This window comes from Nicotiana tabacum, chromosome 11 (assembly GCF_000715075.1).
Source record: "Nicotiana tabacum cultivar K326 chromosome 11, ASM71507v2, whole genome shotgun sequence".
NCBI lineage: Eukaryota > Viridiplantae > Streptophyta > Magnoliopsida > Solanales > Solanaceae > Nicotiana > Nicotiana tabacum.
The window spans coordinates 1,946,354-1,966,290 of NC_134090.1; the positions used below are offsets into that span (position 1 = coordinate 1,946,354).

At 34.9% G+C, this 19,937-nt stretch overlaps 1 protein-coding gene across 1 annotated transcript; it reads right to left on the reverse strand.

Moving 5' to 3' along the window:
- Window positions 1-3,529: 3,529 nt before the first annotated feature.
- On the reverse strand, window positions 3,530-18,207 carry LOC107817619 (fumarylacetoacetase-like). The gene is made up of 15 exons (XM_075224626.1): window positions 18,200-18,207; window positions 10,017-10,322; window positions 8,298-8,376; window positions 7,873-7,931; window positions 7,664-7,788; window positions 7,379-7,453; window positions 6,772-6,847; window positions 6,517-6,616; window positions 6,373-6,432; window positions 6,131-6,201; window positions 5,988-6,050; window positions 5,587-5,651; window positions 5,046-5,142; window positions 4,771-4,896; window positions 3,530-3,802 (listed from the first exon to the last, which is right to left on the reverse strand). The coding sequence occupies exons 2-15, from the start codon at window positions 10,218-10,220 to the stop codon at window positions 3,740-3,742; spliced, it is 1,263 nt and encodes a 420-aa protein (XP_075080727.1). The 5' UTR covers window positions 10,221-10,322; window positions 18,200-18,207; the 3' UTR covers window positions 3,530-3,739.
- Window positions 18,208-19,937: the final 1,730 nt, after the last annotated feature.

Below are 19,937 nucleotides of genomic sequence, written 5' to 3' on the forward strand. Positions count from 1 at the left end.
ATCATTAATTTGAAAGAGGAAGAAGTTTGAAGTTGGAAAGAAATATTGGAAGGTTAACTATCAGGTTGGTAGCCTAATTCTATCACTTATAAATTTGTTAATTCACAAAAATAAAAATAAAAAATAATTAAGGTGTACAAACATTTAAAGCTCCACCTAGTGTTAATGTCGTCAACTACATTGAGCTCTTTGCAGGCAAGCAAAGCAAAATCTTTATTACTTACTAAAGAATTTTGAGTAGTCAACTTGTCAAGCTTAGGACATTATTATTATTATTATTATTATTATTATTATTATTATTATTATTATTATTATTATTATTATTAATTTTTTTATTTTTTTTGGTCAAGCCTACCTCAACCATCTATATCTCCACATACAGGGGCAGAGCTGCGGGTACAGACAAAATCAGTAGCTTTTGCCTAAATTTTATATTTATATATTAAAAAATTTATTAAATATATATAAATATTTTTTTACGAATTCAGTAACTAAAACAAGTTATAAGTTCGATCGCAAATTCAAAACTTATAAACTTTAAATCATGTCTCCGTAAACAAAACACAAAAATATATGCACTTTTTTCCATTAAAATCTTTAGGTTTGTTTGCATCATAAAACATCCAAAAGATAAGAGACCACTTTTTTGTTGAACAAATTCCACTAAAGTAAAAGACCGTCTCTCTGGTCTATTTAATTAGATCATCTACATTAGTATCAATTTTCTTGTTCCTTCCCTTTCTTTTGAAAAATAGGTATTTCGCTATTTGGAGCCACCTTCGACTGGTTAAGCGTTTATTTTCTCATAATTTAACAAATATATTTAAACAATTACGTTAATTAAAAGATGAAATACTGCAAACAAGGTTGGCTCTCTCTCTCTCTCTCTCTCTCTCTCTCTCTCTCTCTCTCTCTCTCTCTCTCTCTATATATATATATATATATATATATATATATATATATATATATATATATATATATATATATATATATATAATGAGAGTCAACGTATAGTAAATATACATAAAATAAAAAAATTATCTAGCAATATAGTGTAATTTTTCAGCGAAGGGGTGTTGCTCGACACCCCTTGGTTCAATGTTGCTCCGCCAATGTAGGTAACCAAGCTAAAACTCTTGGTTAGAAATTTGAAGAGGAATTTTCAGATTCCACTACTGTTTAGTGGCTATTAACTTCCTATAGCTACCATATACATAATTACTTCTTATAGCTATTATTCAGTTGTTACGGTAGTGTATTCGCGCTGCTGTATTCACGAAGCGCCTAAAAATCAGGCAGTCCAGTTGTACGCGCATTCACATGTATTCGCGTCATGTGTTCATGAATACAGCAACAAAAAGCGTCTAAAATCAGGGCAATCGAGTTGTACGCGCATGTATTCACATGGATTCGCGTTGGTGTATTCATGAATACAACAGTAAATAACGCCTAAAATCAGGGCAGTCCAGTTGTACGCGTATGCATTCACATGTATTCGCGCCATGTATTCATGAATACAACAGCAAAAAGTGCCTAAAATCAGGGCATTCCAGTTGTAAGCGCATGCATTCACATGAATTCGCATTGTTGTATTCATGAATACAATAGTAAAAAGCGCTTAAAATCAGGGCAGTCCAGCTGTACGTGCATGTATTCGCGCCATGTATTCATGAATAAAACATCAAAAAACGACTAAAATCAGGGCAGTCCAATTGTAAGCGCATTTATTCACATGGATTCGCGTTGCGGTACTCATGAATACAACAGTAAAAAATACCTAAAATCATGGCAGTCCAGTTGTACGCGCATGTATTCACGCAATGTATTCATGAATACAACAACAAAAAATGCCTAAAATCAGGGCAGTCCAGCTGTACGCTAGGGGCGACCCGATCCTAAAGCAAGTGAAAGGCCCCAAAAATTTAAGGGCCCCAAAATTACTAGTATTCTCTATATATAGTAGTATATTATTTATATAATTATCTTTTATTATTGATAAATTTATTTCTTTATTGTCATATTAATTTTTAATAACTCGATTTCTTCCTCTAATTAATATAACTAAAATAGTTTTCTGTCAATCTTATTTTACTTTTTTACTTAATTATATTTCTCTATTCATTAGTTGGTCGCGTAACTATATCTAATAATCTAACTTATTATTTATTTTCCTTACATAAATTAGACTCTCTCCGTCCCAGTTTATATTAAAGTGTTTGACCGAATATGGAGTTTATGAAATAAAGGAAGGCATTTGAAACTTGTAATCTTAAATAAATCATAGAAATTTGTGGGCTAGAAATCATCTCATTAATGGTAAAAAGAATAATCTAAAGTTGAATTGTTATCAAATATAGAAATGGACTTACTAAAAAAAAAAAAGGAGTCACTTAAGTTGGGACGGAGGAAGTATGTTTTCTGGGTTCTCCCATTTCAGTTGTGATGCAATCAACGTTAAATTCATTTAATTTTCTGTACTTTATAAAACTAAGTTCTCATTTTTTTAATTCCACATCCTCACTTGTCTAATTTTTTAAAAAACTATGTTCATTAAATATAATATATATATATATATATATATATATATATATATATATATATATATATATATATTAAGGCCTCTTATTAAGGCTTTGCTTTAGGCCTCGGATGATGTTGGGCCGCCCCTGGGTCTGCTCCTTAATTCACATGTATTCGCATTGCTGTATTCATGAATACAACAGTAAAAAACGCCTAAAATCAAGGCAGTCCAGTTGTACGCACATGTATTCACATGTATTTGCGCCATGTATTCATGAATACAGTAACGGTAATCACCTTAAAAATAGGTATGTCTAGCTGTCTAAGAGAGAGGAAAACATAAATAGCATATTTCATGCCTCAATGGTAGTATATACCATAAATACTTATTTTGCTATAAAATATAAAAGGTAGCTATAGAAAATAATATTTTAAAATAATTTTAATTTTTAATAAATAGGGTATATACCTTTGCTATATGAGGTCCAAATTTGAACTCAAAGACCACTCTGTAATCTCTATAACTACCTAACATATTATCTTAAGGTTAATTCGATACTTTCATTGCTAAGTGCACAATACTTTTCTTATTTATCCTTCTTTTTCCCTCTATAATTTTTAGGGAGGGAAAAGAATAGAACATAAGTATTTAGATTAAATGTAGAGACGCATATCTTCCACCTTGTGTATAAACCAAAGTCTTCTTGCTGTATTTTCACGTTCAACAATTTGGTTGAACATAAATTTCCAAATACCCAATCAACAATTATAACGCAGATTAGGCGCCGATGCAAAAATTTACTATTGGATCAAACCATTGGCATATTGCTGCATCATATAATGATTAATGAAAACACTGCTTTAGCTCTAATATATTTGTCAAAATTTGGCATTTCCTTATGGCTTACCTTAGTATAAAATACGGTAACTGATAGAGATACGATTTTAAATGAACAACTAAAGCAACTACGAAAGAAAAAGATGATAGATCTGCGACACGATTATGCTACATTAAAGCACACTGGCTATGAATTGGTATTTGTTTGCAGTAAAATAATGTAGAATACATAATGATCTCACACTCGTCCCAGCCAAGAGTTTGCCATAATTTCTTTCGATTCTACTCCTAATTTTGATCAGAAACCAAGCCTGGAATTATTGTATACAACAGGCAACATTTCCCAATTGCTCATGGGCAGGGCAATGTAGTAATTCATCCTCATTGTGGAGCCGGGACAATCTTCCCCGAGCATCTTCCAAAACCAACTTTGTAACCATTGCCCTGATAATAAATTGCAAATCGACTAGTATCAGACTAACAATCTCTGCATAATGTGAGATCACAGATACGGATAACAAAATAACGCCACTTCGGCATGGAAGGAGGAATTCAACACAAGGTCCAAGGACTCTTATCAAGAATCAGTTAAGCCACAATAGCATCTCTAAGAAATTTCAATAGGGTACATTTGCCATATTCACTAGATTTTGGAAGCGTCTTTCAGATAACAACAACATACCCACAACATACCCAGTGAAATCCTACAAGTGCGGTTTGGCGACGCTAGTGTGTACGCATCCTTAGCCCTACGTTTGTGAAGGTAGAGAGAGGCTATTTCCAACGTCTTTCAAATAGCATTTATATATAAAACACAAGTACAGAGGATAGGTAACATGGAAAGAGACCACGGACAACTGAATCTCCCAAAAGCAACAAATGATAACACTGCCATAAAATTCACTCTTCAAGTATAAATTGGAAAAAAATAATAATAATAAAATAAAATAAAATTGAGAGGTTCTCTCAGAAATGAGAATGAGAAAACAGCAGGGTGGTCAATAACAGTTGACGACATCAACCTAGAGATAAGGGAAATTTTGAAAAACCATAATATAATGCAAGTGCTCATCCCATAACGGGAAACCAACATTGCACTAAGCAGATTTTCAAATTTCTACTCTAAATCAGAATTAGTATGGAGCATAGATCCTAAAAGAAGATTGATAAATACACAAATAAAGAACCACCACTTAATGTGGCAGTTTCCTGCTCTACTCTTTTTATTTTTTCCTTCTCTACTCTGTTTAGGTGAAAAACTAACATCCAATGTTTTTTTTAGACCCTGGAAAAGAATCTCTAACATCTTATCTTTCCAAAGCGCTTGTAATTGAGTGTATACATCATCAGCTACGGCCAACAAGGTACAAGCACGAAAATGGGCAAAAGAAAAGGAGCATCCAGAAGCAAACCTGACAATAACCAAAGAAAGTTACTTCATCTCCATCTTCTAAGAATGTACGGGTAGTTCCACCTAAAGACAGAGGTTTTTGTCCATTCCATGTCAATTCAAGCAAGCATCCATAGGATTCTGGTTCCTGGAGACGAATGGACAAATAATAACATCAGTAAATAGTAAATACGAGCAAAATTATTCAGTAAAATAGCAAGATGATAAGTCAATAAAACAAGGAAAGTTGGAGCGAGGAGTTGTAGAGGCATCATGCTGCTGAGTAGTAAATCTTACTGGTCCACTGATAGTCCCAGTTCCAAACAGGTCCCCAGGCCTTAGGTTGCAACCATTGATAGTATGGTGTGCTAGTTGTTGGGTAATTGTCCAATATCTGTATCACAGGAAAATCATTCAGCATTACCATGGAGAAAAAAGAAATTCATGAAGTAAAATTTCCTTTAGACTTGATGTGCGTGTGTTTGTTACATCTCCTTCTACACTTGATTACCCTTGAACTATTTAGCATTTGAAGAACCAGAATCCTCAAAAACTAGATGCTAAACGTTCTTGGACAAATTTGCTTCTTTTTTTGGGGGGTGGGGGTGGGGGGTCAGCTTGGTCGAGGGACAGGGCGGAGTATTAGGTACAGGTGATTAATTTAGCTGTTACATGAACCATTATCTTCACCATCAACCTAATTGAAGCCACTATCCTGCTGAAAGCTTTAACAGCAATAGACATCATGATTCTGGTGAAAAACGAAATAGATTCCAAATGTTTTGGCTTGATAACTGAAGAACCATGAAATTGTAAGTGCAAGCTGCAAAATACTTACAAGTGGTTGAAGTTGCTTCTTGTCACAACACATGAATCAGCTTGTCCAGAAGGTTTAATGAGAACCTTGCACAAAAAATCCACACTCATTATCCAGATGATCCATGAAATTTGACTAAGCACAACAACAAACTATTATCTCCTGTTCTTTTTTGCCTTTGTTTGATAAATCAACACTAGGTAGGAGGATTCCTTCTACTCCACCAACCTTTTCAATTCAAAAAAAAAAGGGCAGCCCGATGCACTAAGCTCCCGCTATGCACGGGATCCAGGAAGGGCCGGACCACATTGGGTCAGGTGTACGCAGCCTTAGCTAGTTACCTTAGTATTGAAAATAAATCATTGTCAACTAAGTACTAGACATATCAAATCCTATCATGGGAAGCATAGAACAGAAGATACCTCCAAAGAAATGTCATAGTTTCTTGATGTCTTCTCCACAAGATATGTTAATGGAGAAGGGTTCTGCAACAGAAAAAGTTCTGATCAATATGAATTTCACTGGTGAGGAACACGGGGTTTTAAGAGTTGAGAAGTAAGACTACCTGCTTTGGGGCCTCACATGCAAAGGGTTCTAAGGCATCTAATGTCACAATCCAAGGAGATATGGTTGTGCCTGCAAGACCAAGTTGGAAAAGGATATTATCCTTAAGGTTATATTTCTAGAATATTTGCAGAGAAGGACATGACAAATTTTAAGATAGCAAGCAGTTATTTTTTTTTATTTTGTTTGATAAGAAGATAGAAGCAGTTATATGCATGCAATAAAGTCAATTGGATTTCTTACCAAAGCTCTTTCCAAGAAAGGGACCAAGAGGCACGTACTCCCATGCCTGGATATCTCTTGCTGTTTAAAATAGTCGCTTATCAGTTATCAGCACAGAATCATGCCACAAGAACTTCAAAAAGTCAAGTATTTTATTAAGCATACCACTCCAATCATTCATCAAGACAAGTCCAAATATATGATCTGCAGCCTCATTGACATCCACTGTTGTTCCTAGTTCATTACCAGGGCCAACTATAGCAGCCTTAAAGCAAAAAGAAGTACAGTGTAAAAAATGGAATTAACAAACAACTCAGCAAGGAAAAGGAAGATAAATCAAAGTTGGACCAACAATAGAAAGGACACTGGCATTTTATATAAGATTATGTATTTTCCAAGCTATGAGCCATAAACTCTTACCATTTCTAACTCAAAATCCAATTTTCTAGAAGGTCCAAAATACGGCGCAGAATTGCCAGTTGGATGACCTTGTCCTCTGGAGGACACATTCAAATCATAATTAGGAAAAAAATGCCAACATTTATTTGTTATGAATGGAATAGTTGGAGAAATCAGGTCACACATAATCTATTCACATCAAACACCAAATCATGAATTGGTATGAACATAATATGCACTATTAGTGCAAAACTTGGAATTTAATTTTATAAAGTACCAAACTTTATATTCATTTAATAAAAAAGAAGCATCATGTGCCATGTCTCACGCTGCAGTGGAAATGCTTCACTACCAAGAATCAAATTAGAAGATTCCAATAAATTAAATGCCACAGAGCGGGCCGGTTAAAGATCATTGATGTAGCTATTCACTTAGGTTCTGCGACATTGAGACCCTGCCAAAGGAGTGATTAAAGCACAAATATCCGTCACGACCTAAATGATTAATGCAAACAATTTCCCATCAAATATGTCTTAAGCACTCCACAATTATCTTCCTAATTTCTCTCCACATAAATAAACTGATACAGATTGCTAGAAAGGACTGGAAAAACTACTTTTCTGTTCACCTGGGTCTCATAATATCAGTTCCAGAAATGACAATTGACGATGCTCTCCCATGGTAAGCAATAGGAAGATGAAACCTGAAAATGGGTAATCAGATTCCATGAGCAAGCATATAGATACAAAAGTACAAGGACATGAAAGTCCCTCCCTCCCTCTCCCTCCCCCTCCCCCTCTCCCCCTCTCTCTCTCTCCCTCCCCTTCCCTCCCCCATAAAAGAAAATGGCTGGCAAATATCGTCCAAGGTAATTTATACGATATTTGTACAGGTGGCTGTGTTGTCGGCATACCAATTAAGGTTGATAGGATTTTCGGGGCCACGAAAGATAGTCCCACAATTCTTGGCATGGTGCATTGATGAGAAGAAGTCCGTGTAGTCTCCAATGGCGACAGGTAGAAGCATTTGAACTTTGTCCTGAAGTATTGATCAACACAACACAAGAATTAAGACAACACCAGTCCGCTAACAGACATGAAAAATCCAATTACCATGTCGTACCATAGGCAGAAGAGCTATCTGCCTTAAAGCAGCATTGTCACGCAGAGTTGGTTCCGTGGCTGCACAAGGACAAAACAGAATAACCCAACTTCAACATTTATGAAACCCCCTCTATTCTCAAACTCAATGGGCCTCAGGATATCCAATATCAGATATTGCTATGTAAGGTTGGACGCAGAACTTTAAATTTACAAGAGGTCTAAAATTTAACAAATTTATAATCTTTAAGAGTTTAATAAGTAACATTTTTCGAGTTTCATTTGAATCCAAAATGAGACTAAAAAGATTGTGGTTTAAGTTTATATTCCAATCAAAATTTTCTTATGTATATCCAAACAAATGCGAAGGATTTAAGCTTATGACTTTGTCATACATACTATACACCTCCATCCAAACAGGCCCTTACATGAAAGTGAAGCGCATACCTGATAACAGCTTTTGCAATGTCGCCCGAGCTTCCTTCCATGCAGGTCGTCCCAATCCCACAAATTTGTTCAAGTTAGGCTACAAATGCAAAGAAGTTAGCTTATGACTTCACAGTCCCTCAACCTTGCCATTAACACAGAATATCTACAGTACCAAGTGTCTCAATTACACAAGGCTTAGTGGCTCGCCAAAAATTATGAGTTTAAGTTCTATGCAAGGGAATTATAAAAAATGTTTATACGATTAGGCCAGTTAAAAGGTAATTGCAGATAACTTCATTTAACACTAGCATTGATTGATAACCTAAAATAAATGGTAAGTAACCGGCTTTAACATGTTAAATTACATAGATGTTGTAAAAAATTCATTCAATTGTCAGTATATATAACTTAATCCTACAATTATGTTGTTAGGAAATTTCCTATTGCATTAGCAATAGTAGCTAACATATAATTTGATCAAATCCAACTAGTGGAATGCTATCACTATGTACCCAGATTTTTTGTCTTCTTCTTCATTCATTCTTCCTTTTTTAGGACATAACTCCAGAAAAGAGCAAGGGAAACTTTACACATTGCACGGTATAACACTCCAAGAAAATTAAACAAAATATATCACTTTCGTAAAACTAAGACAGGACTTAACAGTTGAAAATAACAAAAAAGGAGCTCATAAATCAATGAAAACTATCTAAAACTGAACTTAGTAGTCAAAAAGGAGTTCAAGTTATATGCACTAAAGGTGTAAATAATAAATCATTTATATTGTAGATTACTATTCTGTTTACCCGAAAAATGGATATAGTTGAATTTATACGCAGTTCCGAAGATATGTGGTACAACTTAACACAGAATGCTAGGATAAATAAAAGGATGAATATGGGCCAGAGAAAACATAATCCAGGCGAATCAATTATGAACAGTGAATTTAGGATTTAACAAAATAGAATCAATCTAAGAAACTAGAAAGATCACTTTTCCTTATATAGGAAATAATACAGTTTTTGATAGTCTAAATCTCCAAAAAGATGTCTCCTCAGAATGATAAACAAGCCCTTTTATGGTGAAGGGGTTTGGCTCCAAGTATAATAAAATAAACATTCAGTGGGAGACCCATGATAAATCAGCTTTTCCATAATTTCTGCCAAGATTCTCTCTAGTGGGATTACAACGGCTTTTGTGTGCGAGCTCGATCTTGCTTAGAATCCTCGATTTTGGTTCGAGCTTGACTTCGGCTCGAACTCGTGATCTTGGCTTCGAACCCGCGCCATGGTTCGATTCTTGTTCGAGTTTGATTATGATATCGATCTCAACACGGACCGGCCTCCCCGGGCCCTAGGTTAGTTCGTTCCCCCTTCGGGATCTTACTTCGATACACCACCCTTCGAACCGTACCGGACATGCCAAGGCTGAGATTCATTTCGACCGTATACAATTTTAATTTATTTAATAGCATTGATCGATAAGTAAACTATTATAATTAAACTATACTGATCGTGTGAATATTCAGTACACTATCAATGGATACAACTGAAATCCGTCAGGAAATTATACAATTCCGTCCGAACAATAGGAGAAAACAGAGCACAAAAATCGAAGAAGATTACCAAAAAACTGAACTTAACGGTAGGAAATTTCTAAACGTGCAATCAAACAGAGGACAAATAGAACCCCTACTAATAATCTTCAGAAATCAATGAAAATGAAAATAAAACCGACCTGATTGAAACAGTCGGAGTTTTTGAGTAAAGGACCGTCAAATAATCCGGCGGAACTAAGAGCCGATAAATCCAAGACGTAATCTCCTATAGCTACGCCCGGTCGAGGTACTGAACCCGGTTCAGGCTTGAATACACCGTAAGGTAAGTTCTCGAGGGGGAAGTGAGATTCCGGTTCAACTTCAACAAACGACTTCAGCACCATGATTGATGAGGAGAAGGAAGATGAAAACGACGACGTTTGGAACTGGAGTTCAGAGCTCTCAGTGATTGACGTGAGATACTGAAAATGAAGTGATGACGAAAGCTTAAGAAGAATAAGAAGAAAATTTATAGTTAAGTACGTATATTAAATCGAACGGTGGAGATTGCGAGTTGAGAAGCGGGTAGACGAGATCAGCGGTTGTTTGTCACCTATCATTCAAAGGAGCAGTTCTCCTTTTTCGTCGCTCTACACAATTCCACGTGGGTAAAAGGCTTATGCATAAAATTAGGGGACAATGAATATTTAAAAATCGATTAAACCGATCGTACCGTATTGTATCGAATTGATTTTTAGGTTTATTTTTAAGAAATCGAAGATTTTTATGTAAATCTATAACTACACCGATACTTATGGTAGGTTTTTTAATTTATAAAAATAAATCGAAAAAATACTGAACCGTACCGAATAATTTTTACATGAGAAAAATATATTTATCCAGTAAGTTTAAAAATAATAATGAATTAAATTTTTCTTTGGGCCTTGGAATTATGAAAACTATTACAAGCCAACAAGTAATTAAACTCAAAATACTAATTCCTAAAACATAGTATGCTACATCTACTTAAACTAAGTTATTTCAAGTATCTTTATTAGCAAGACACAAAGTATTCTAGCGATAATGAGCAGCAAATTACAATGTATTGAATATGTTTCCTTTCATATAATTTAGATTTATCTTTTTGAATATTTAATCTTCTATAGATTTCATTCATGAGTCCCAGTTTGGTTAATATCTTTCCACTCGTGTGATTTATATTTTCTCTGCCTTTGCTTGATTTCTTTTACATTGTTCTAGAATAGTTGATGGATCTATACTCAAGCCATCTTTCATTTTTTTTAATTCATCACCCTTTAAACAGTTAAAATGTCTAGAGAGTTTTGCTAAGTCTTATAAAAGAACGTATGTTATTGCATTCTACTTTTACTAGTGAATTTTACATGATATTTAAAAAATACCGAAAATTAACCGAACCGTACCGATATCAAAGAGAAACCGACATGATTGGGACGGTTTCGAAAAGTCAAATTTTGGTTATACATAATAGAATATCCGAAAAATTGGTATGGTACAAATTTTATAAAATAACCGACTGAACCGAACCATTGACACCCCTACGTAAAATGTACGGGATTTATAGGTCGCACTTAGCAATTGTTATTTATATATAAGTCGCATTCTGTAAATGACGCATTCAATTATTGTGATATATAAGCCGGAGTTCGTTCAGACTTTTACTATGTCTTTTAATGTAAAATTACAATCTTGTGTTTATTACGAATCAAATAATTTTATATTAGTAATTAAAAATTGAGGTGATAAGTATATCATTTAATCTTGATTAAGTAATAAATATGTGTAAATATCTTGTATTTGTTGATTAAGTGATGAATGTTGTAAAACTAAAAGTGACCTAGTTATTTCATCACCCAAGAAGTCTCGAATTTAATCTATAAAAATAAAAATAAAAATACTAATAGGAAATATTTAAGCATATCATATATGAGTTAAACGAGTTAGTGAGTATTAAATAGCAAGTGAATAAATAAACAAAACATAAACGTATTAAAAGTATGAATTGGTGTTTAGGGACATAAAAGCTAATGAAATTGGAGCCATATAAACTATTAATTAAGTAAAATATTCTTTTATTGTTAGAGATTAAAGATTCACTTTGTAGGATCATTTTAATTATGAAAAACATAAATTATTCTAGATTTTTTCATAAAAGTTTATACCTCGCATATGTAAGTGACGTTTGTCATTTTACTCCTTTGAAATAATTTTCAGTAAATTGACAAATACGATATGATAAAATTGCCAGCCTGAATAAAAATATATAAAGATTTACTATAACAGGATGAAATTAGATATTAAATAAATTCCAGAAATCACTTTAAACACTATTATACAAATGCATTATCGTAGTTCTAAAGCAAATTACTTAATATCCTTCTAAGATGGGAAAACATAAACAAACATTATTATAGTTCATGAAAAAAAATGAATTAAGACAAAGGGTGTGATTGGTATGTGAGAAAATATATTTCGGAAAATATTATTCAATTTTTCATGTTTCGTTGACTCAAATTTTAATGTTATTTTTGAGTGAAAAAATAAAGCAGTACATTAGTCCTTTTTGAATTTGTGTAATTTTTAAAAGAATAATTAAATTCTTGAAGAAAATAGAGTTTTGAAAACGTTGGGTATTTAGAGTTTTGGGGGAGGGAGGGAGGGAGGGGAGAGGGGAGCAGAGAAAACATGAGGATTTGGAGGAAGGGGTAAGGAAAGTAGTATAAAAATTAATTTTTTAAAGAATATTTTCTACTCTCTAAACAAACACTAAAAGATATTTTCCAAATATTTTTTTTACTCACTAATCAAACATGAAAAAATAAGTGATAAAACAATTCATTTTCCATGAAAATATTTTTTCGGAAAACATTTTCCTTTTTACCAAACCCACCTAGAGGAGTTTTGCATTAGCTCAACTCTAGAGGAAAAGGACCGATTTTCTCTATTCATTGGAATGATCTCATTCTGTCTTAAATCTTAATGGCTTCATGAGTCTCCACTTCTTTTAGTTTTTTTTATAATCGTGATGCCGGACGAGTTTGTGAACACTTTAATTATTCCACCAAAGAGGAACCGGATAATTATGTCCGCTAAGATTTAAACAAATAAAAAAAATTACCTAATATTCTTACCTCACATGTAATTTAAACTTCAAACTTTATGATTTTCAACCTGTTTATGTCACGTCCAACTCAGTTAACGAAATTAATTGTAACATCATCCAAAACCGGATGCATGCCTCTTATCTCTCCTCAACACAAGTACAAGAGGTACATTATTTGATTTGATTGATCTTTTAATTATCGTGGCTTACAGACCAATTTGTGCACACTTTAACTGTTCTATCAAAGAGGTGCCGGATAATTCTGTCCATCAAAATCTAATCTAGACAAATAAGAAAAAATTACCGGATATTTGTTTACTTTCGTTGGAATTTGAACTATCACCTTATGGTTTTCAATCCATATATATTTCACACTGCCCAGTTAACAAAATTAATGAGCACTTCATCCAAAACCGGATGTATCATGCATGTCTCTTAATCTCTCCTCAACATCTCTTATTTACAATAGACTTAATATACATTGTTGCAAGCAAGAGTGTTCATGGTTCTATTTGGGTCGGTTTTTCCCTAAAAAGAAATCAAATCAAGTAAGTCAGTTTTTCAAATATTGGAACCAAACCAAACCAATTAAGTTGGTTTTTTATCGATTCGGTTTTTGTCGGTTTTTGTTGATTTTTTGGGTTTTTCGATTTTTATCGGGGTTTTTCTTAAATATGAGATATACTACCAAACGCATATTCTGGCGACTACATTTTCAACGTAACACTATCAAATCAATTGCTCTTTGAGAAATTTATTATTTATCAAGATATATTGACGATAATTGAATCAAATAGTGATGAATAATTTAAGTACTCAATTAAAAATTGATTATTTTTAACATAAAATAAATTATTGTACTTAACAAAAAAAAACTACCAATCAAACTAGAATGTAAAGGCAAAGAATTAGATTAATATAATAGCAAAGAACTAGACTAAACACACACACACACACACACACACACACACACACACACACACACACACACACACACACACACACACACACACACACACACACATATATATATATATATATATATATATATATATATATATATATATATATATATATATATATATATATATAATAAATTTAAATAGCTAGTTTTATAGTCGGTTTGGTTCGGTTCTTTTTGGTTAAAACCAAAACCAAACCAAATTTGATCGGTTTTTAAAATTCAAAACCAAAACCAAACCAAACCTAAAAAGTATCGGTTTTTTGGTCGGTTTGGTTCGATTTTCGGTTTGGTTCAGTTTTTCGGATTTTTATGAACACCCCTAGTTGCAGGTATAAGAGATAAATTCTTTGATGCGATTGATCTTTTATTCTAGTTCAATTCGCACAGTTGAATTTATACGTGGTTTTTAGACAAGTGAACTAATTCGATCCTGAAATAATAGAATTGAATATATATGCAATACTTAACCTTGAAATGAAAATGAAATAGCAGAAACAGTAGTTCCGGGAGTAGGGCTTCCGGATACAACAACAATGAGATCAAAAGCAAGAAGATAAAATTATATAAAACTTTGAATAGATTATAGTAGTTTGCCATAAAGTCCGTCTTCCCACAATGATAGTAGAGCTTACTATTTATAGCTGCATTTAGGGAACAAGGTCCTAGGATCATGCCATTCTTTAATGTCAATTATGAGGGTCATTGAAGAAGGTGTAACGACGGGCATAAATGACAATTATTTTATAACGGGCAGTGTACTGATTGCTGTAGAATATTCTCCATTAAATTCTATCGAGTGGTGGGCATTTATTTTATCTTGAGCATCATTCTTTCCGGTAACAGATGGAATATTTTTCTTTGATTTTAGCTATCCTTTGCCTTCGGTTCCATGTGTCACTTCCTTATGTGATCATTTAATACACCATATTTTACCCTATACATACGGTTGATTAGATAGTCTCTTTGCGCTCCGGTGACATAACTTTGTGTCACCGAAAAGTTGGTAAAAATATTCTTTTTGGCGGGAATTTTACTGACCTCCTCTGAAAAGCTTCTGTCGGTTGATTAGACGCACATGTCTCAGCATTTAATGCCCCGACACGTGTCACCCCACGATTTAGCATAACTTTCGCCAACTATCGAGGTAATCATGGCCACGAGTTTAGCCGCATAAACCTTTACTTACTTGTATCGGTCTCCTTTGTTCATACCTCATAATTCTCCAAACTCTCATCATTTAACTCGTACCCTGTTCTTCAATCTTTCTTTAATTTTCTTCATTAGAGAAAAACTTTTCCTTCTTCTCTAACATAGAATGATTTCTTCTTCTAAAAACCTTAGTTCCTCAAAGAGCAAAAGCAAAGACGATGAAGCTACTCCCCCTTCAGTGAGCACCATCATCCCCATAAGTCTTGTCACAACTAAATACTTTGAAGAGAAATTTTCTTCTGCTAACCCTCGTACATGGGCCGTTGGCAGATATCCTTCTTCTATCCGTCCTTCCAATATTAGGTAAGATTGTCATTGCTAGGATTTGAACATTATCGCTCCTGATCTGGCGTAGCAGGTAACCTTACCCAATAAGGGTTTTATGTACTTCTATACGTATCCCTTCACTTTGGGGACATTCTCTCTGAGCGGAGATCTTGACTCTATCATTGTGGAGTTCTGCCTCTAATACCAGGTATGTTTGGCACAAGTGAGTCCCTCTGTGTGGAGGACGATTGCTTGCCTGCGCTTGTGCCAAGAAATAGGGGAAGAATTATCCCTAGCTCATGTGATGAACCTTTATTCCCCCAAGATCTTCTGTAGGGGGGAGGAGGTGATTAATTTCAGCAAGCGGGGTCACTATGCATTGCTATCCAGCATGAAAGATGATAATGACCGTGGGTGAATGAAACGGTTCATTTCAGTTGCCTCGGCTCCGTCTTTCCCGGAATTGTGGAACCGCACTCGTAAGTATATCATTTGCTTCTTCTTCTGTTAGAGACCAATTTTCATCATTACTGACTTTTCTTCCTTTTCCTGTCTTAGTGGCTCGGTGGGTTCCCCCTAGGGTTGAGGGCTTGGACTAATGGGTTTAGAAAATTTTGTACGCTACTACACCCGAAACCCGCACGTGAAAACAGTTGTCCCTGAAATATGGGTGGAAGGCCAAAAATCATGGTAAGCTGAACTCATCTTGTCCTTATCCTTTCTTATGAGAAAGTTGTCTGATTCTTATCTCCTGCTGAATATAGGTCTACCCCTGGGTTCAGTTGTCATCCCCGAGGAGGACGTTTTGGCTGATCCTGCTGATGCAGTGAGGCTACGACATAAAGCTTTTTCATAGACAGGCATCTACGAACCTGCTTCTGGTGCAAGTGCTTCTTCCCAGAGTCTCCATCTAGAGAACAAGCAACCAAAAAGAAGGCGTTCATCCGTGACCATGGGAAAGAATAAGAGGGTGAAGAATGCTGCCCCTGAGTCGTCTCCGAGAGTCATGGTGACGAGACCTCTGTCCGGGCCGGCCATAGATACCGTGATGATTGACGATGATGAAGAAGCTAGCGAGGAAGGAGCTTCTCTACATAGAAGACGTCGACCATCCTCAACTCAACACACCGCTCAATCTGTTGAGTTAGTTACACCAATCGAGGACGATGCCTCGGCGCTCTGGGGGGAGTTTGAAATAGTGGAAAATGCCAAATCTTATTTTCGGAGACCAGTCGCTGCGCCCGGTACTACGGGGTTGAGTACCGGGTCCCTGCCATCTTCGGTTGATGAGCAACCAACAACCAACACTGCGTTTGTCGCAGCTGCTTCTCACCATTCAACACCATTAGCTTTATCTTCTTCTTCACCAGCTCTTCCACCAACAACTGCTTATATCATCTCCACTGGCCACATCTGTCCGAGAAGAATATGTTCCTCTCCCCTTAGTCCCTAGTTCATGGGAATTTGGGACAAAATTATGCTGCCCCCTCAGAAGATCCGCAAAGGAGGATGAGCGTTTTCCTTTTGTTCCTTCAATGCTTGAAGTATTTCCCATGTTAAGTCGTTTTCGTGCTCACTTTTAAAAGAACCTACAAAAGATTCCAAACAACTAAAGAAAGAAAAGTAAGTAAGGTTAGAGTTAGAGTAAGATACACTCTCACTCACACTCACTCTCTTGTTTTTCTCCCATCTCTTTTTGTGGTGTGATTCGTGTTTTCGATGTTGTTTGATGTGATTTGAGGGTTCAACTAAGTTTGTGTCGTGTTATTCACTTCAACTCCTGAATAATTAGTTTCACCCTCTATAGCTTCAGTTTCAATGGTAGTACATATTTCTTCAGCATCACTATTAGTAGTATTAGGCACAACATTCCTTTGTTGCTTAATAGAGTCGTTCCCGTTGTCATCTAATTTATCAACAGTTCCAAGTTGATTAGAAACACCTTCCACTGACTGAATATTTGTAGGCTAACATTCTTCGCTAACATCTACTCCGGGTTGTTTAGAAATAACTTTCACTAACTCATTAGTTTTAGCTAAGCATTTCCAATTGAGACAATTTCATCTTCCACCAAATGCTGTTGAATCTCTATTTTTTGAGTCTTTTTCTTGCTAATGATTCTCTCTCCATCATTTTTTTTCTTTTTCCTGTCAACTCTCTCTCGAACAGAACGATCATTTTGTTTAGGAGATTCCTTATTCTTATTCAGAATGTTCTTTCCTTGTTCTGTGCGTACACTATTTTGCTTGCTAGACTCAACTTGATCAGATGGGATGTAGTTGTGATTTTTTTGTTCTCATCATATTTTTGTGAATCTGTAGACATATTCTTTTGAGTTTCTTGAGGTTTCTCTTTAGCGACATTTTCATGACTCTAAATCCCAACCGTGGGGTTGTGATGACACCTAACATCTGCTTGCTAGGCAAGCCAACATTAGCAAATTATTTATCCATATTTAGCAATTTTAAAACAGAACTTTAATAATACAAAACTGAAATAAACTGAATTAGATGTGATAAATACAACGTAGCGTAGTCTATACATATCCCATAAATCTGGAGTAACGAATACATGAGCATACTAGAGTTCTACAAATAAAGTCTGAATAAAATACAATTGTTTGAAATAAGGTAAACAGTAATGACAGAATAGAAGGGGACTTCAGGGACTGTGAATGCCATCAGTTCTACCTCAAGTCTCCCGCTGTAAGTCGATCCGGGCAAGACCTCATTTACTAGCCACTGGTACGAATACCGGTATCTGCACAAGAAGTGCAAAAGTATAACATGAGTACAACCGACCCCATGTACTCTGCAAGTGCCGAACCTAATCTTGACGAAATAGTGACGAAGCTATGACATAACACTCACAATAAACATGTACGAATAATAATAACGAAATACATAAATATAGATAAAACAAAAAACACATATAAACGGCCCCGAAGGTCCACTACCAGAGGGCCGCATAATAACATAATCTCAAATCTCATATCACAATACCGAGAATAAACTCTATAGTCACAAACAACTACAATACCTCAGATCTGTTGCGGCGTGGCGTGAAACATGATCCCAATAGCATATCATATCATCATGTTACGATGTGAAACCCGATACCTCATTATCAATTCATTTCAATACCGTTGCGGCGCGCAACCCGTTCTCCACATTAATCCATTAATATAAACAACTCAATACCACTCCGCGAAATATCAACACAAAAAGGGAAATGAAACGTGTGAAACAATAAGGAACTACCAACATAAACAGAGAATAACCAATACTTCTTAATCCCAAACCTTGGAAAAACATTAATATCGAAATAGCTAAATGGCTCAGATAAACGGAATGACATAAGAAAGTGCTTCAAGTAATATAAGGACAATAAAAGCAAGTAAAACATGAGACATCGAAAATATACAATTAGTTCAATTAAAAGCATGTAACATGTAAGCAGATATTGGGTAAGAAATGTACAAATTGAAACAAGTAATAATTAAATAACAAATAACAAGTAAATCATGGATAACAAGTAAGAACATATAGCAACTAAAACATGTAACTAGATATAACATGGAATAAATGAAGACATGAAAGTAAATATCCCAATCCTGCATGCTTTAACCCCATGACGACGCATATACACCCGCCACCTCACATATACGTCGTTTCCCACATAATTTACCTAACAAATAGACCAATAAGTCATGTTTCTCTCAAGTCAAAGTTAGGCATGACACTTACCTCACTCTCCAACCAAATCAATCAACCAACCATGGCCTTGCCTTTCTAACAAGCCTCCAAACCAACCGAATCTAGCCAATTATCGATCAAACAATTCAAAATAAGCTTTATAAATTATCCACGAATGAAAAAGGTTCAATCTTTAATGAAATTAAAAAAGTCAACAAAAGTCAACCCTGGGCTCGCTTGGTCAAAATTCAAGACTAAGGACCAAAATCCGATTACCCATTCACCCTCGAGCCCATTTTATATCTTTTGTTTCGAAATCCGACCTCAATTTGAGGTCTAAATCTCAATTTTGTAAAATCCCTAAATTCTATCCAAACTTTAATTTCTACCATGAAAATCCTAGATTTGATGTTAAAAGTAAAACCTCATGAAAAGTAATGGAAAAATGAAAAAAGTGGATTAGAGTTGCTTACCAATAAATTTGGGAAGAAAAGATTCTTCAAAAATCGCCTCTAGAGTATTTAGGGTTGAGAAATGGTATAAAATGAGTTAAGTCCCGTTTTCTCCTCTTTTATCCAATTACACCATTTCTCAACCCTAAATATTCTAGATGCGATTTTTTAAGAACATTCTCTTCCCAAATTCATTGGTAAGCAACTCTAATCCACTTTGTTTCAATTCCCCATTACTTTTGATGAGTTTTTAACATCAAATCTAGGATTTTCATGGTAGAAATTAGAGATTTGGGTAGAATTTAGGGATTTTACAAAATTGAGATTTAGACCTCAAATTGAGGTCGAATTTCATAATAAAATATATAAATGGGCTCGGGGGTGAATGGGTA